Source organism: Scyliorhinus canicula, chromosome 17, assembly GCF_902713615.1.
Source record: "Scyliorhinus canicula chromosome 17, sScyCan1.1, whole genome shotgun sequence".
Classification (NCBI taxonomy): Eukaryota; Metazoa; Chordata; class Chondrichthyes; order Carcharhiniformes; family Scyliorhinidae; genus Scyliorhinus; species Scyliorhinus canicula.
This window is the reverse complement of record NC_052162.1, coordinates 35,295,441-35,313,876: the sequence shown is the minus strand read 5'-3', so window position 1 is coordinate 35,313,876 and position 18,436 is coordinate 35,295,441. Positions and strand designations below refer to the sequence as shown.

The 18,436-nt window shown below is 50.9% G+C and overlaps 1 protein-coding gene across 6 annotated transcripts in view; it reads left to right on the top strand.

Annotated features, from left to right (window-relative positions):
• Nucleotides 1–18,436, top strand: part of thoc2 (THO complex 2) — a 229,431-nt gene that overhangs the window by 25,154 nt on the left and 185,841 nt on the right. For 5 of the 6 annotated variants that reach the window (XR_005457727.1, XM_038775383.1, XM_038775386.1 and 2 more), the window contains exons 2-3: nt 4,665–4,723; nt 14,456–14,547. Coding sequence is in view for 4 of the 6 variants with exons in the window: in XM_038775383.1 (XP_038631311.1) it covers nt 4,665–4,723; nt 14,456–14,547 (151 nt within the window). In the remaining 2 variants the exon portion in view is untranslated. Of the gene's footprint in view, nt 1–4,664; nt 4,724–14,455; nt 14,548–18,436 lie in introns of those variants that run through there. The other variant, XM_038775388.1, reaches the window with a different exon arrangement.

Sequence of the window (18,436 nt, the reverse complement as noted above, 5' to 3'; positions counted from 1 at the left end):
CCAGCAGGTCCCGACTCACAACAAAGTAGACAATTCGGGAATACACCCTGTGGACGTGGGAGGAGTAAGAGAACTCCATCGCCATTGGTCGGCTAAATCTCCACGGATCTGCTCTCCCCATTTGCTCCATGAACCCTCTCAGTTCCTTTGCCATCGCTGGCAACCTGCCTGTTCTTGAACATGACCGGTCCAGGCTCGGGTCCAGGACTGTATTAAAGTCCCCGCCCATGATCAGCCTACGCGAGTCCAAGTCTGGGATCTTCCCTAGCATCTTCCTAATAAAATCCACATCGTCCCAATTAGGGGTATACACACTGGCCAGGACTACTCTCACCCCTTCGAGCTTATCCCTCACCATAACAAACCACCCCCATCCACGACTGTATCCTCCGCCTCAAATTGTCCCCTTTTATTAATCAGCATCGCAACCCCCCTCGTCTTAGAATCAAGCCCCGAATGATTGACCTGACTGACCCAGCCTTCCTTAACCTAACCAGGTCTGCCACTTTCAGGTGCGTCTCCTGCAGCATGACCGCCTTCAGAACCTGCAGATGCGCAAACACACGTGCCCTCTTCACTGGCCCGTTTAATCCTCTAACATTCCAGGTGATCAGCCTGGTTGGAGGGGCACCCCCCCCCCCCCCCCCCCCCACAACTTTGCCGATGAGCCATCCCTTTTCCTTAGCCAGCCCCTCAGCCATGTTTCGCGCTTCATCTGGCCCGCCTCCACCCATGACCTCCTCACTGTTGCCATTCCCAGTTTCCATCCCCGTCAGCAGAACGACCCCCCCTCCCCCCTCCCCTAGCAACACCATCCTATCACCTAACCCAGGGGTGGGCAAACTGCGGCCCGCCAAAGGTCTTTATGCGGCCCACCAAGTCATAAAAAAAAATAAAAATTACTTTAAAAAAAAAAAATTTTCTTTAAGGTTAATGGGGGGCGGGGGGGGGGGGGGGGGGGGGGAAAGAGGGCTGTTGGGTTACTTACTGGTATAGGGTGGATACGTTGACTTGAGTAGGGTGATCATTGCTCGGCACAACATCGAGGGCCGAAGGGCCTGTTCTGTGCTGGACTGTTCTATGTTCTATATGAGGCGCCCAGAATCATAACCGGGTGAAGTAATTATTTTACTTAATATACTATGCGGCCCTTTAAAATTGTGAATTTCTGAATGCGGCCCTTGCACGGAAAAGTTTGCCCACCCCTGACCTAACCCCATCTCTAATCTAACTATATGCACACCCCCCCCACCTCGGCTTCTGTTGACTAGCCCCACTCAGCTAGCCTGGGGCTCCCAGCCTCGGCGCCAGCACGTCTCCCACCATTGTTCCCAGTCACCTCTTCCCCCCGACCCATCCATACCACTTCTCCAGATCAGCCCTCCTTAAGCAAACACTCTATACAAGTCATAAACAACCCCCACAACAGCACAATTCAAGTTTAAACAAGACAAAATAAAGAGATAAGAAATAACAGGCACTCTCAGTCCTTCCCATACAGACACAGAAAAGATTGCACAAAATTCCCCGGAAGCATCCCTCTTAACCCAACCCTTTTCTGCACTTTATAACTTACTGAATTGTGGTCACTGTTCCCGAAATGCTCCCCTACTGAAACCTCTCCCACCTGGCCGGGCTCATTCCCCAATACCATGTCCAGTACAGCCCCTTCCCTAGTTGGACTATCTACATATTGTTTTAAGAAGCCTTCCTGGATGCTCCTTACAAACTCTGCCCCTCCAAACCCCTAGCACTAAGTGAGTCCCAGTCAACATTGGGGAAGTTAAAGTCTCCCATCACAACAACCCTGTTGCTTTTACTCCTTTCCAAAATCTCCCTGCCTATCTGCTCCTCTATCTCCCACTGGCTGACGGGTGGCCTGTAGTAAACCCCCAACATTGTGACTGTACCCTTCTTATTCCTGATCTCTACCCAGATAGCCTCGCTGCCCTCTGAGGTGTCCTCCCGTAGTACAGCTGTGATATTCTCCCTAACCAGGAGCGCAACTCCGCCACCCCTTTTACATCCCCCTCTATCCCGCCTGAAACATCTAAATCCTGGAAAGTTTAGCTGCCAATCCTGTCCTTCGCTCAACCAGGTCTCATCAATGGTAACAACATCATAGTTCCAAGTATTAATCCAAGCTCCAAGTTCATTGCCGCTGGCAATTGCACTGAGAGCTTCTCGGGGCTGGAAAGGGCTGGTCCGGGGGGGGGCAATGGAACATATAGTCTCGTTATACGCAGATGAGTGATTGACTTTGGGGAACCTCAACCTTAACTTAGGATCCTACAAAGGTTCATGACTTTGGGTCAACCATGAACAAGGAAACTTGCTGTTGATTGCCAGTTGCCGCAAATGAGCCAAGTATGGGCAGAACAGATTCCCTGAACACCCTATTTTCCGTAATGGAATAAACCACCATGTAAGTACTGAAGACCAGCCTGGGGCTGGTTTAGCACAATGGGCTAAACAGCTGGCTTGTAACGCAGAACAAGACTAGCAGCGCAGGTTCAATTCCCGTACCGTCATTCCCGAACAGGCGCCGGAATGTGGCGACTAGGGGCTTTTCACAGTAACTTCATTGAAGCCTACTTGTGACAATAAGCTATTATTATTATTATTCGTGTTACCAAACATTTTCAGGATGAAGTGCAGAGTGAACACTTCTCCTCCTCCTCCTGAGACCCTCATCAGTATAAGCACAGATGCCCAGCTTAAGCCAATTTTGATCACTTGAAGTCACCTACGATGGGGGTGCGGTAATGATTATGTAACTGGGCTAGTAATCCAGAGGCCCCGGATTCAGACCCCACCATAACAGCTAGTGGAATTTAAATTCAATCAATAAATCTGCAATTAAGAGCTAGTCTCAACAATCGTGACCATTAAATCATTGTTTTTTAAAATAAATTTTGAGTACCCAATTCATTTTTTCCAATTAAAGGGGAATTTAGCGTGGCCAATCCACCTAACCTGCGCATCTTTGGGTTGAGGGGGCGAAACACACACAGACACGGGGAGAATGTGCAAACGCCACATGGACAGTGACCCAAGGCTGGGATTCGAACCCGGGTCCTCAGTGCCATAGTCCCAGTGCTAACCACTACATCATGTGCTGCCCTGTCTGAGCTGTTCATGATGATTCCAGGGGAGTTGCCCATAGGAAATTCAGACTTCCCAGTTAATTCCTCCAGAGTCCCAGGTCTTGGATTGTAGTTCGGTCTCTGTCCAGGAGATTGTTGAATGTGTACTTAGCATTGCCATATGTTGTCACCAAAACTGTTGACCTGCTTGTCAGTTAATTTAACCCGTTGACATAATATTTTAAAAATATGAGCTCTCAAAGCTGAATAGTACGTCTCAGTTCTTGCTCCTTAGTCTGTAATAGTGTGTTTCAAAGTTGCTTTAATTTAGTCAGTATTTGGAGTTTCATTGCAATTTCTTGCAGTCACTTCATCAAGCTCTTGCATTGTAATTTGATGTCTGGAAACATTTTTTTCCTGGCAGTTTTTCCCACTTGTGAGAAGAATCTAACATGCACATTCTAATGTCTCCTAAGCTTTATTTTTGTGAGAAAGCCAAATGCACAGAGGCTTGAGATGAGGTGGCTCACATTGTTTCTGCAAAGGATTTCTTGAGTGTTTTTCTCTGGTTAAAAATAGTTTTCTTCATCTCTGTATTCAGAGTCTTGCCTTACAATTAAATGTATTTCTGATTTCCAGTGATGGAAATAAGAAAGGAATTTCCCGGTGGCAGTTATTGCAATGCCTAGAGTATAAATATGATTCTCTACCTGTGTAGGTGGGGGCAAAAGACTGAGGAGTGAACATCGTAGCAAAATCTTTGGTTTGGAGCATTCAGCCACTATACCATTTTATTGACCGGGGTAATATATATTTTTTCCAGTTAAGGGGTAATTTAGTGTGACCAATCCACCTATCCTGCACATGTTTGGGTTGTGAGGGGTGAGACCTACGCAGACAGGGGGAGAATGTGCAAACTCCACATGGACAATGACCCGGGGCCGGGATCGAACCCGGGTCCTCGGCATCGTGAGGCAGCAGTGCTAACCACTGTGCCATCTGACAGGGCTAATATTTTTTTTTTTTTAAATTTAGAATATCCAATTCATTTTTTCCAATTAAGGGGCAATTTAGCGTGGCCAATCCACCTAACCTGCACATCTTTGGGTTGTGGGGGTGAAACCCACGCAGACACAGGGAGAATGTGCAAACTCCTTACAGACAGTGACCCAGGGCCGGGATTTGAACCCGGGTCCTCAGTGCCGCAGGCAGCAATGCTAATCACTGTGCCACCGTGCCGCCCGACAGGGCTAATATTAACATGATTGTTAAAGCAAAATATTAAAAAATATATTTTGCTGACTAGGCCTGTTCTGTGTCATTTAGTTTCAGTGTTCAACACGTTATGAATGGAAGGAATACATTAATAATTGGTTTAAATTTGACTGCACTAATAGTTATGAATAGGAATCCAACTCCTGGAATCCTATGTAATGTAAGCACTCATATTATTTTAAAGAAAATATGTACTTTTTAAAGAAAATAATTGTTGCATTTAGAAATACATGAAATTGTGATTGTACAGTTTTTGACTGTTGGCCAGTTCTTTTAAAATTCCCAACATCTTTTATTTTACAGTGTACAGTTATGCCGCAGTCTCAGTGAAAACCGAGGTGAAAACGATGTAACATTTAAAGGTAATATTATCTTCAGTTTGAATGCATGTTGAGAAGATGAATGTTTGGTTAACATGGCGCCCTGAATCACCCTCGGATTGCAATTATTTTGCAATTGGATTGCTGTGTGGAGAGCCAGCATGCGTGGACTTGATGAACTGAATGACCTCCTTCTGTGCTGTTTATGACTCTCCGACCTTTTGGAGTCCTGCTCAAATGGATGTTCGTAGCACATGGAACTGCGGAAGGCTGGGAGCAATCTTCAAGTTGGATCAAGAGCAGGAATGAGTGTCTGAGGCCTTCTGAAGTCCATTGGTTGACTCAATGAATTGTCTGTCTCAATTTAGATTTGAAGGTCAATCTTTGTTTCCAGCCTTTAAACCATTGAAAGGAAAGTTATTTCCCTGGTAGAGAGTCTAACATTGACAATGACATGACTACAAAGGATTATTTTGATGCTTTTGTCTTTACCTATTTTTATTGGAAATATCTGGTTTCGCACTAGCCTGCTTTATTCATGGAATTTGATAGGCACCTTGGTAATCAAATGGGTTATGTTAATTTACTGTCTAACATTGCGATGTTTTAAAAAATAAATTTTGAGTATCCAATTCATTTTTTCCAATTCGGGGGCAATTTAGCATGGCCAGTCCACCTACCCATCTTTTGGGTTGTGGGGGTGAGACCCACGCAGACACGGGGAGAATGTGCAAACTCCACAAGGACAGTGACCCGGGGCCTGGATTGAACCCAGGTCCTCTGCGCAATGAGGCAGCAGTGCTAGCCACTGCGCCACTCTTTTTCCCTTGTAATTGAGGCATGAACATCAAGAACTTGGTTTTTTTTGGTAGCTGCAGTGTGTGATGTGCAAAAGGTGAAGGCCCAAACAATGATATTTGGGGGCACATTTTAATATCAAGGTAGAACTTGCATTCATTTAGCATCTTTCACAACCTCTGAGAGTCCAAAAGGACTTCAAACGAATGAAGTATTTTTGAAGTGTTATCGCTCATGTAGTGTCAGAAATCCATGAATTTGATCAAAACTGTAAACGGAATGCGAAGGAAGATTGCTGATACATCCTTGATGGTGTTCGCAAGGGGCAGCAGGGTAGCATGGTGGTTAGCATAAATGCTTCACAGCTCCAGGGTCCCAGGTTCGATTCCCGGCTGGGTCACTGTCTGTGTGGAGTCTGCACGTCCTCCCCCTGTGTGCGTGGGTTTCCTCCGGGTGCTCCGGTTTCCTCCCACAGTCCAAAGATGTGTGGGTTAGGTGGATTGGCCATGCTAAATTGCCCGTAGTGTCCTAATAAAAGTAAGGTTAAGGGGGGGTTGTTGGGTTACGGGTATAGGGTGGATACGTGGGTTTGAGTAGGGTGATCATGGCTCAGCACAACATTGAGGGCTGAAGGGCCTGTTCTGTGCTGTACTGTTCTATGTTCTATGTTCTAAGAAATTAGCCGCCTTTCCCTCCAAGCCCCCACTCAGGAACACTACCCCCCCCCCCCCCCCCCCCAATTTTGTCCATGTTCATCGATGTTTATCAAACTCAACTGATGATGTAAAGCCTTTAAATTCCGCTCAACTCTGAAGTGAGCTTCAAACCCCAAACCACCACTTGTCACCGTCAGATGATATTTTAACACTTTCCTCCTCGCCCCTTGACTTCGTCTTTCTGAGAAAATTATAGCCTGATGCTGTTTGATGTCCCTTTGCTCCTTCAAAATTATTGTATGCAATTCCACCCCTGACCTTATTCTCTACTGGCTCTGCAAATGTTGAAAATCGTTTCTATTGTTCTCAAAATTCTTTTGTTCTAGTTTTCAAATACTTCTGAATTCCCATTAGTGATTTTTTTCTTTCTCTTACTACCTCAGTAGTTTATGATTATAGAGTAGGATGTATTGCCTCCTCATATTGGGGGCGGTGCCTTACCACAAAGCAATTGTAAAGATTTCATTGTTGAGATGAAAAGTTCAATTATCTGAAATTGGAATAATAGTACGAGTTCTAATTCTTGAATATTGAAGCACCAATTCTCTGTACAAGATACACCTAACAAAAAAAAGCGAGTTAAGAATGTTCATGAATATTCTCCTTTTTTGCTTTTTGTCAATTATAATTTCCATGAAAGGGCCATGAAAACCCTGGGGAAATTATGTTTTGCAATTTTCTGGAGTTCCCACTGTTCCACGTGGCATTTTTAGGGGCCTGATAAGGAGAAGCTGTGTGGAAATTTAACCCAAGTTCTATTCTCTGGAAGATTGAGCTGTCCACAAACATAACCCTACAAATCTGGTTTGTCTTAATTTAAAAAAAATTGATCCATAGGATATGGGTGTCTCTGGCTTGGTCAGCAGTTATTGCCCATCTCTTGAGAATGTCAGAAAGGGGTAGTTCGTCTTTCTCTTGTGGGGAGTGACCATGGCATAGCATTTGTGTGATGCAACTGTCACCTCATCCTACCTCCAGTTTTCTGTGGGGCTATGAATAGAATATGACCAGAACAGATGTGTTGGGAAATATGTCACCGATTAACTAGGGGGAAAAAAGATCAAATACCTCTCGTCTGTAAATAATCTATATTGTACTGGAGCAAGACAGGTTCAGCAGATAGGCAAGGAGTACCTTGTTAGATGGGCGAATATATTTTCCTGCAAAGAATAGGCTGGGTAAGAATTTGAAGTAAATTTTACACACTATTGTATTATTTACTTGGCTGTGTACGTTAGGCAATCGTTAGAGAAAATACTATAGTTTTAATCTTTATGTTGAAGGTACTGTAATTGTTGCTTGCATATTTTACAATGCTTTTGCAAGTTTGGCTATCTGTCAAGGGTGGCAGAATAATTTCATTGCATCCATTGTAACATGGGTTTCTAACTGAAGACATTCCGAGGATGAGTTTATTTTTGATTTAGTTACTAACTTTAGTTACTAACTCCCTAAACAGCCGCCGGAATATGACGATTAGGGGCTTTTCACAGTAACTTCATTTGAAGCCTACTTGTGACAATAAGCGATTTTCATTTCATTTTCATTTATTAATCCTGTGTTAACATTTTAGTCATTGAAATTTGATTGAGACTTCCGGTTGCGGCTATGACCAGCTAAGTCGCACATTTGGCAGCTCCTGCGACAAAGGTGTTTAAGGGCCGATTGGAGGGCCCCGACGGTACTGTAAAGACGAATCCCGGTGGGGGAAGGCTCCCTGAGGAGAGTGAGACCAACTTTATGGACGGTACTCGGAGTGGGGCGACAAAAAAAGCGGCAGCAGCTCCCCGAAAAAAGCGGGGGAAGAGGACCAAAATGGCGGCCGGTGGCGCACTAGAAGATTGGAGAAAATGGGCGGAGGAGCAGCAGGCCGCTCTCCTCCGGTGTTTTACGGAGCTGAAAGTGGAACTCTTAGAGTCTATGAACGCGACGACCACAAGGCTGATGGGGGCCCAGGCGACCCAAGAGGCGTCGATAAGAGAGCTGCAGCAGGAGATGACTGCAAGGGAGGAGGAGGCCACGGTCCTCGTGGGAAAGGTGGAGGTGCACGAGGCACTCCACCTGAAATGGCAGAGCCGCTTTGAGGAGCTGGACACTCGAATGAGGCGGAAGAACTTGAGGATCCTGGGCCTAGCAGAAGGCCTGGAGGGGCCTGATCTCCCGAAATATGTAGCGGAGATGTTGAGCTCCCTGATGGGAGAGGGGGCCGGTCCATCGCCTCTGGAGCTGGAAGAAGCATATCGGGTCATGGCTAGGCGGCCTAGGGCGAACGAGCCCCCGAGGGCGGTGCTGGTGCGATTCCAGCGTTTCTGTGATCGGGAGAAAGTGCTGAGGTGGGCCAAGAGGGAGAAAAGCAGCAAATGGGAGAATTCGACGGTGCGGATATATCAGGACTGGAGTGCGGAGGTGGCAAAGCGGCGGGCCCGGTTTAACCGGACGAAGGCGGTGCTGCACGCAAAGAGGATCAAGTTCGGAATGCTGCAGCCAGCGCGCTTGTGGGTCACCTACAAGGACCAGCACCATTACTTTGAGACCCCAGAGGAGGCATGGACTTTTGTCCGGGAGGAAAAGCTGGACCTGAACTAGAACTTGGGAACGCCGGCGGTCGAGGCCGCCCGAGTACCCTTGACTGATCAAGTGGCCCATGTCTTTCTTAGGCCAGGTCGGAACTTGGTTAAAGTTGATGGATCGTTTGGTTTCTTTGAAACTTGTGTTATGGGGGGTTTCTTTGTTCCTTTTTGTGTGTCTCTTCCCGTTGCCAACTTCCCTTAATTATTGTTGTTGTAGGGGGGGCTTTTTTACTGTTTTTTGATCTGTTCTTTAAGGGTTATGGTTACTGTTCTGTTCGATGGAGGGTGATGGTTAAATACGTTATTATTGGGTAGTTATTTAGTTATGCAGGCATAGTTATGTATTTATGTATTTATTTGAGATTTGTTATTTATATTGTTATATTGTTAAGTTGGGGAGGCGGGACGGGGGGGGGTGCAAGTTGGTTATGCGGGTTTTCTTTTTCTCTTTTTTCTTCCTCTCGTTTTAAGGGGGCTTTTTTATGGGCTTGGATGGGGACGGGGGTGGAATGGAAGATGGCGGGGTAGGGTGTGGCCGGGCGAAAGCGCGGGCTTTCCCCTGTTTCCCGCGCGCGGGACGGAGGAAGGGGGAGGAGAGAAGAGTGGGGTGTGGCCAGCAATGGCGGCTTTTCCCGCGCTGAAGCGGGGTCAGAGAGGGATGGCAAGGGGGGGGGGGGAGGCCCCCCCCCCCCCCCCCCCCCCCCCCCCCCCCCACATCGGGAGGAGTCGGAGTGTGGCAGGGGCAGCCGGGTCAGCGAAAATCAGCTGACTCTCGGGAGTACGATGGTGGATACACCGCGGCTAGGAGGGGTCCTAGCCGGGGGGGGGGGGGGGGGGGGGGGGGGGGAGAAGGGGGGTTTGGGGGGGGGGGGGGGGGGAGAAGGGGGGTTAGGGGGGGATACCGGGTTGCTGCTGGAAAGGCCGAGGACGGGAAGGGAAGAACGGGAGGAGAGAGGGGGGGGGGGGCCATCGCCATGGGGAACGGGTCAGAAGGGGAGGGTCGACCCGGGGCGAACAGGGGACAGGACATGGCTAATAGACAGGGGAAAGGGACAGGTCGCTCCGCGACCCGGTTGATTACTTGGAACGTGAGGGGGCTGAATGGGCCGGTCAAGAGAGCAAGGGTTTTTTCACACCTAAAGGGACTGCAGGCGGATGTGGCAATGTTGCAGGAGACTCACTTGAGAGTAGTAGACCAGGTACGCCTGAGAAGGGGGTGGGTGGGACAGGTGTTCCACTCAGGCTTGGACGCAAAGAACCGGGGGGTGGCGATTTTGGTGGGAAAGAGGGTGTCGTTTGTGGCGGCGCAGGTGGTAGCAGATAAGGAGGGTAGGTACGTGATGGTGAAGGGTAGGCTGCAGGGAGAGAATGTGGTGCTGGTGAATGTGTATGCCCCGAATTGGGATGACGCGGGTTTTATGAGGCGCCTGTTGGGCCTCATTCCGGGTCTGGAGGCAGGGGGCCTGATCATGGGGGGGGACTTCAATACAGTGCTCGACCCTGGGCTGGACAGATCGAGTTCCAGGACGAATAGGAGGCCGGCAGCGGCAGAGGTGCTAAGGGGGTTCATGGAGCAGATGGGGGGGGTAGACCCTTGGAGATTTGGCAGGCCAAGGGCGAGGGAGTATTCCTTTTTCTCCCACGTCCACAGGGTGTACTCCAGAATAGACTTTTTTGTACTGAGCAGGGGGCTGATTTCGAGAGTGCAGGACACGGAGTACTCGGCCATTGCGATTTCGGACCATGCACCACACTGGGTAGAGGTAGAACTGGGGGAAGCACGGGACCAGCGCCCGTTGTGGCGCCTGGATGTGGGGCTGCTGGCGGACGATGAGGTGTGCGGAAGGGTCCGGAAGGGCATTGAGAGATATCTGGGCACGAACGACACGGGCGAGGTGAAGGTGGGGGTAGTCTGGGAGGCCCTGAAAGCAGTGATCAGAGGAGAGCTGATCTCCATAAGGGCACACAGAGAAAGGAAGGAGAGGCAGGAGAGGGAGAGGCTGGTGGGGGAACTTATAGAAGTGGACAGGAGATATGCGGAGACACCAGAGGAGGGGCTGTTGAGGGAGCGGCGCAGTTTACAGGCCCAGTTTGACCTACTGACCACTAGGAAGGCGGAGACGCAATGGAGAAGGGCACAGGGCGCGGTCTATGAGTACGGGGAAAAGGCGAGCAGGATGCTAGCACACCAGCTGCGCAAGCGAGATGCAGCCAGAGAGATTGGGGGAGTGAGAGAGAAGGGAGGGAACGTAGTGCAGAAGGGGCAAGAGGTGAACGGGAGTCTTCAGGGATTTCTACAGGGAATTGTACCGGTCTGAGCCGCCCAGGAGGAGGGGGGGAATGGAGAACTTCCTCGATAGATTGAGGTTCCCAAAGGTCCAGGAGGAACGGGTGGAGGGGCTGGGGGCGCCGATAGAGCTGCAGGAGCTAGTTAAAGGGATAGGCCAGATGCAGGCGGGGAAGGCGCCGGGGCCGGATGGGTTCCCGGTGGAATTTTATAAGAAGTATGTGGACTTGGTGGGTCCAGTGCTGGTGCGAGCCTTTAATGAGGCGCGAGAGGGGGGGGTTCTGCCCCCGACAATGTCACAGGCCCTGATCTCCTTGATCCTGAAGCGGGACAAAGACCCTGTACAGTGCGGGTCCTACAGGCCTATCTCCCTCTTGAATGTAGATGCCAAACTGTTGGCAAAGGTCCTGGCAACCAGAATAGAGGATTGTGTGCCAGGGGTAATCCATGAGGACCAGACGGGGTTCGTAAAGGGACGACAACTTAACACAAATGTCCGGAGACTGTTGAATGTGATTATGATGCCAGCAGTGGAGGGGGAGGCTGAGATAGTGGTAGCACTGGATGCGGAGAAGGCATTCGATAGGGTGGAGTGGGAATACCTGTGGGAGACGCTGGAACGGTTTGGGTTTGGGGAGGGATTTATCAAGTGGGTGAAGCTGCTGTATTCGGCCCCGATGGCGAGTGTGGTTACAAACGGGAGGAGGTCAGAGTATTTTGGGCTCCATCGAGGTACCAGGCAGGGATGCCCCCTATCCCCCTTATTATTTGCATTAGCGATCGAACCGTTGGCGATGGCACTGAGGGGTTCAGGGGGGTGGAGAGGACTGACAAGGGGAGGGGAGGAACATCGGGTATCACTCTATGCGGATGATTTGTTGTTATATGTGGCGGACCCGGAAGGGGGAATGCCGGAGGTAATGGAAATACTAGCGGAGTTTGGGGACTTTTCGGGATATAAATTAAATGTGGGTAAAAGTGAGGTCTTTGTGATACACCCGGGAGATCAGGGGGAGGGAATTGGGCGGCTCCCCTTTAAGAGAGCAGTAAAGAGCTTCAGGTACTTGGGGGTGCAGGTGGCAAGGAACTGGGGGACCCTCCACAAGCTGAACTTTTCAAGGCTGGTGGAGCAGATGGAGGAGGAGTTCAAGAGGTGGGACATGGTACCGCTGTCGCTAGCAGGGAGGGTGCAGTCAGTCAAAATGACGGTCCTCCCGAGGTTCTTGTTTCTGTTTCAGTGCTTGCCCATCTTTCTCCCCAGGGCCTTCTTCAAGAAGGTAACTAGCAGCATTATGGGCTATGTGTGGGCACATGGCACCCCTAGAGTGAGAAGGATTTTCTTGGAACGGAGTAGGGACAAGGGAGGATTAGCGCTACCCAATCTTTCCGGATACTACTGGGCGGCGAACGCATCGATGGTGCGCAAGTGGGTGATGGAGGGGGAGGGGGCAGCTTGGAAACGTATGGAGAGGGCGTCCTGCGGCAATACAAGCCTGGGGGCGCTAGTAACGGCACCATGGCCGCTCCCCCCCACAAGGTATACCACGAGTCCGGTAGTGGCGGCCACCCTGAAAATCTGGGGGCAGTGGAGGCGACACAGGGGGGAAGTGGGGGGTCTGATGGCGGCGCCACTGAGAGGGAACCACAGATTTGTCCCGGGGAACACTGGCGGGGGATTCCAGAGCTGGCACAGGGCGGGCATCAGGCAACTGAGGGACATGTTCATAGAGGGGAGGTTTGCGAGCCTGGGAGAGCTGGAGGAGAAATTTGAGCTCCCCCCGGGGAACACGTTTAGATACCTGCAGGTGAAGGCATTTGCCAGACGACAGGTGGAAGGATTTCCCTTGCTTCCCGATAGAGGGGTGAGTGATAGGGTGCTGTCAGGGGTCTGGGTCGGAGAAGGGAAGGTCTCGGACATCTACAAAATAATGCGGGAGGTGGAGGAGGTATCGATAGAGGAGCTGAAAGACAAGTGGGAAGCGGAGCTGGGAGAGCAGATAGAAGATGGGACATGGGCGGATGCCTTAGAGAGGGTCAATTCGTCGTCGTCGTGCGCAAGGTTGGGCCTCATCCAATTTAAGGTGCTGCACAGAGCCCATATGACGGGGACTAGGATGAGTCGGTTCTTCGGGGGTGAGGACAGGTGTGTTAGGTGTTCGGGAAGCCCTGCGAACCATGTACATATGTTCTGGATGTGCCCGGCACTGGAAGAGTTCTGGGAGGGGGTGGCGGGGACGGTATCGAGAGTGGTGGGAACCAGGGTCAAACCAGGGTGGGGGCTAGCGATTTTTGGGGTTGGGGTGGAGCCAGGAGTACAGGAGGCAGGGGAGGCCGGAATATTGGCCTTTGCGTCCTTGGTAGCTCGGAGAAGGATCTTGATTCAGTGGAGGGACACAAGGCCACCAAGTGTTAACACCTGGTTAAACGACATGGCAAGCTTCATCCAATTGGAAAGAATCAAATTCGCCCTGAGAGGGTCGGTACAGGGGTTCTTCCGGCGGTGGCAGCCCTTCCTTGACTTTCTGGATCAGAGATAGGAACTGGAGGCCGAAACAGCAGCAACCCGGGGAGAAAGGGGGGGGGGGGGGGGGGGAAGGGAGGGGGGGGGGGGGGGGGATAGCAACGAAGGGAGCACGTCAGCGGGGGGTCGCGGGCAATGACTGCCCGAGGCCATCGGCAGAAAGGGAAAAACGGTTTGGTTGCTAGACTGGTAGCGCGGGGGGGGGGGGGGGGGGGCGCGCGGGGGAGGGCGCGGGGAGGATTTTCCAGGGGGGATTTGTTGTGTTATAATTTAAAATGTAGTAGGGGTAAATGTTTGTATCGAAAAATTTCAATAAAAATTATTTAAAAAAAAAAAGAAATTTGATTGACTGCTGATGGATTATTTCTTGGATATCCTGGTTTTCTGTTTAAGAACATAGAACATAGAACAGTACAGCACAGAACAGGCCCTTCGGCCCTCGATGTTGTGCCGAGCAATGATCACCCTACCCAAACCCACGTATCCACCCTATACCCGTAACCCAACAACCCCCCCCTTAACCTTACTTTTTAGGACACTACGGGCAATTTAACATGGCCAATCCACCTAACCCGCACATCTTTGGACTGTGGGGGGAAACCGGAGCACCCGGAGGAAACCCACGCACACACGGGGAGGACGTGCAGACTCCGCACAGACAGTGACCCAGCCGGGAATCGAACCTGGGACCCTGGAGCTATAAAGCATTTATGCTAACCACCATGCTACCGTGCTTAGGGGATAGGGTGGGGGATTGGGTGCTCTTTTGGAAGGTGGGTGCAGATTCGAAGAACCAAATGCACTGTAGGAATTCTATGCTTGTTTGGTGTTGCAGTTTTAATGCCCCTTTACTAACGTTGATTTAATTTAATTGTGAAACAGATATCCAACAAGCTTTATATGAGTTGGCGTGGCATGTTATAAAAGGCAATCTAAAACAGGAACAAGCTGCCAGTGCTCTGAGTGATCTAATGGTAAGTGATTCACTGCTGAAAAATTTGTTTTGAGCATGCAGGGTAACCGAGTTCACCATAACTATATTTATGTGATCTCATATTTAAATTTTGCAGAGGGGTATAGATGTGAATGAAATGGACACATCACTCAAAGAGGGGAAGTACTCGCAGCCTGAAGATAGTACCTACTTCATATTTTTTACAAATTATGCTGGCCTATCACAAAGCAGTCTCATTGAAGTTTCTCACATTGGGTTGACCAATTCAGGAAATTGTACTTTTGGCTGCCTTGACAACAAAGAGGCCAAAGTTACCTTTAATATCCAGGTTGGCAGTCTCACTTGTTGAGGTTGAAATTTGTAGATGTGCCCCATCAGGTGTTCACGTTCAGTGCTTCCTTTTCAGGGTGTATTCAAAATCGATTTCTGAAGAGATTGCTTTTTGTTGACCACAGAACAGTTCTTTAGCGGTGGATAGACAGTTATAATGTATAAAATTTGTTGTGCTTGTTGGGCACTCTTATTTGTGCATCACCTCCTGTAACCACCCTCGAGTACCACAAGATGGAGCTTCATAAACTGCAGAAACTGCGAGCATTCATTCTTTTTTTTTAAAATAATTTTTATTGAAAGAGTTTTTCCATACAGACATTTACCCCAACTAATTTTTAAATTATTTACAACACAATCCCTCTAGGCAAATATCCCTCCCTCGCCCGCCCTCTCGCGCGCACCAGTCCCCCCCCCCCCCAAGCAACAACTTAACAAACAAGGCAGCCTACAGTTTCAGACATGAGCAGCGAGCAGACTTGCCCGCGTTACAGTCGTGCATGTCCCCCCACGACCATTGCTGCCCCCCCTTCCCCTCCCCCCGGGTTGCTGCTGCCACGACCCCGTACGCCTATCTCTGATCTAAAAAGTCAAGGAAAGGTTGCCACCGCCTGGAGAATCCCTGTACCGACCCTCTCAGGGCAAATTTGATCCTTTCTAGCTGAATATAGCTAGCCATATCGTTAATCCAAGTTTCAACGCTTGGAGGCCTCGCGTCCTTCCATTGAATTAATATCCTTCGTCGAGCCACTAGGGACGCAAAGGCCAGTATTCCGGCCTCCCTAGCCTCCTGTACCCCCGGTTCTACCCCGACCCCAAAGATCGCAAGCCCCCATCCTGGTTTGACCCTGGACCCCACCACCTTCGACACCGTCCTTGCCACCCCCTTCCAGAACCCTTCCAGCACCGGACATGCCCAGAACATATGCACATGGTTCGCTGGGCCTCCCAGACATCTGACACACCTGTCCTCACCCCCAAAGAACCGGCTCATCCTTGTCCCCGTCATGTGAGCTCTATGCAGCACCTTAAATTGAATGAGGCTCAGCCTCGCACACGAGGAGGAAGAATTGACCTTCTCCAGTGCATCCGCCCACGTCCCGTCTTCTATCTGCTCTCCCAGCTCCACTTCCCACTTGGCTTTCAGCTCCTCCCCGATGCTTCTTCCGCCTCCTGCATTATCTTGTAGATGTCTGATATCTTCCCCCCTCCGGCCCAGACCCTCGAGAGCACCCTATCACTCGCCCCCTTACTGGGGAGCAGGGGGAACCCCTCCACCTGCCGCCTAGCAAATGCCTTCACTTGTAAATATCTGAACATGTTTCCCGGGGGGAGCTCAAACTTCTCCTCCAGCCCTCCCAGGCTCGCAAACCTCCCCTCTATAAACAGGTCCTTCAGCTGCCGTATGCCCACCCTGTACCAGCTCTGAAATCCCCGTCGATGTTCCCCGGGATGAATCTATGGTTCCCTCTTATTGGCGCCGCCAACAGACCTCCCATTTCCCCCCTGTGTCGCCTCCACTGCCCCCATATCTTGAGGGTGGCCGCCACCACCGGGCTCGTGGTGTACCTCGTGGGGGGGAGCGGCCATGGTGCCGTTACTAGGGCCCCCAGGCTTGTGTTGCCACAGGACGCCCTCTCCATTTGTTTCCAAGCTGCCCCCTCCCCTTCCATCATCCACTTGCGCACCATTGACACATTTGCCGCCCAGTAATACCCCGAGAGATTGGGTAGTGCCAGCCCTCCACTGTCCCTACTCCGCTCCAAAAAGACCCTTCTCACCCTTGGGGTGCCATGCGCCCACACGTAGCTCATGATGCTACTCGTCACCTTTTTGAAGAAGGCCCTAGGGAGGAAGATGGGCAAGCACTGAAATAAAAACAAGAACCTTGGGAGGACCATCATTTTGATTGACTGCACCCTCCCCGCCAGCGACAACGGTACCATGTCCCACCTCTTAAATTCCTCCTCCATCTGTTCCACCAGCCTGGAAAAGTTCAACTTGTGGAGGGTCCCCCAGTTCCTTGCCACCTGCACCCCTAAGTACCTAAAGCTCTTTCCTGCTCGCTTGAAGGGGAGTCTCCCAATACCCTCTCCCTGATCCCCCGGGTGTATCACAAAAACCTCGCTTTTGCCCAAATTTAGTTTGTACCCCGAAAAGTCCCCAAACTCTGCTAATAGTTCCATTATCTCCGGCATTCCCCCTTCTGGGTCTGCCACGTACAGCAGTAGATCATCCGCATACAGCGATACTCGATGTTCCTCCCCTCCCCTAGTCAGTCCTCTCCACCCCCCTGAACCCCTCAGTGCCATCGCCAACGGTTCAATCGCCAGTGCGAAAAGTAGGGGGGATAGGGGACATCCCTGCCTGGTCCCTCGGTGGAGCCCGAAATACTCCGACCTCCTCCCGTTTGTCACTGCACTCGCCGTCGGGGCCGAGTAGAGCAACTTCACCCACTTAATAAACCCTTCCCCAAACCCAAACCGTTCCAACGTCTCCCACAGGTACTCCCACTCCACCCTATTGAATGCCTTCTCCGCGTCCAGCGCTACCACTATCTCAGCCTCCCCCTCCACTGCCGGCATCATAATTACATTCAGCAATCTCCGCACGTTCGTGTTGAGCTGCCGCCCCTTCACGAACCCTGTCTGGTCCTCATGGATTACCCCTGGCACACAATCCTCTATTCTAGCTGCCAGGATCTTTGCCAGCAACTTGGCATCCACGTTCAGAAGCGAGATAGGCCTGTAGGACCCGCACTGCACGGGGTCTTTATCCCGCTTCAATATCAGGGAGATCAGAGCCTGCGACATTGTCGGGGGCAGAACCCCCCCCTCTCGCGCCTCATTAAAGGCTCGTACCAGTACCGGTCCCACCAAGTCCACATTTTTCTTGTAGAATTCCACCGGGAACCCATCCGGCCCCGGCGCCTTCCCCGCTTGCATCTGACCTATTCCCTTGACTAGCTCCTCTAGCCCTATTGGCGCCCCCAGCCCTTCTACCAGCCCCTCCTGGACCCTTGGGAACCTCAATTTGTTTAGGAAGTCCTCCATTCCCCCTCTCCTCGTCGGCGGCTCAGACCGATACAACTCCTTGTAAAAATCCCTGAAGACCCCATTCACTTCTTGCCCCTTCTGCACTACCTTCCCGCCCCTCTCCTTCACTCCCCCAATCTCCCTAACCGCATCTCGTTTGCGAAGCTGGTGTGCCAGCATCCTGCTCGCCTTTTCCCCATACTCATAGACCGCGCCCTGTGCCCTTCTCCACTGCGTCTCTGCCTTCCTGGTGGTCAGCAGGTCGAACTTGACCTGCAGGCTGCGCCGTTCTCCCAGCAGCCCCTCCTCTGGTGCCTCCGCATATCTCCTATCCACTTCCAATAGCTCCCCCACCAGCCTCTCCCTCTCCTGCCTCTCCTTTCTTTCTCTGTGCGCCCTTATGGAGATCAGCTCTCCCCTGATCACTGCCTTCAGGGCCTCCCAGACCATCCCCACCTGCACCTCACCCGTGTCATTCAAGTCCAGATAGCTCTCAATGCTCTTCCGGACCCTTTTACACACCTCGTCGTCCGCTAACAGCCC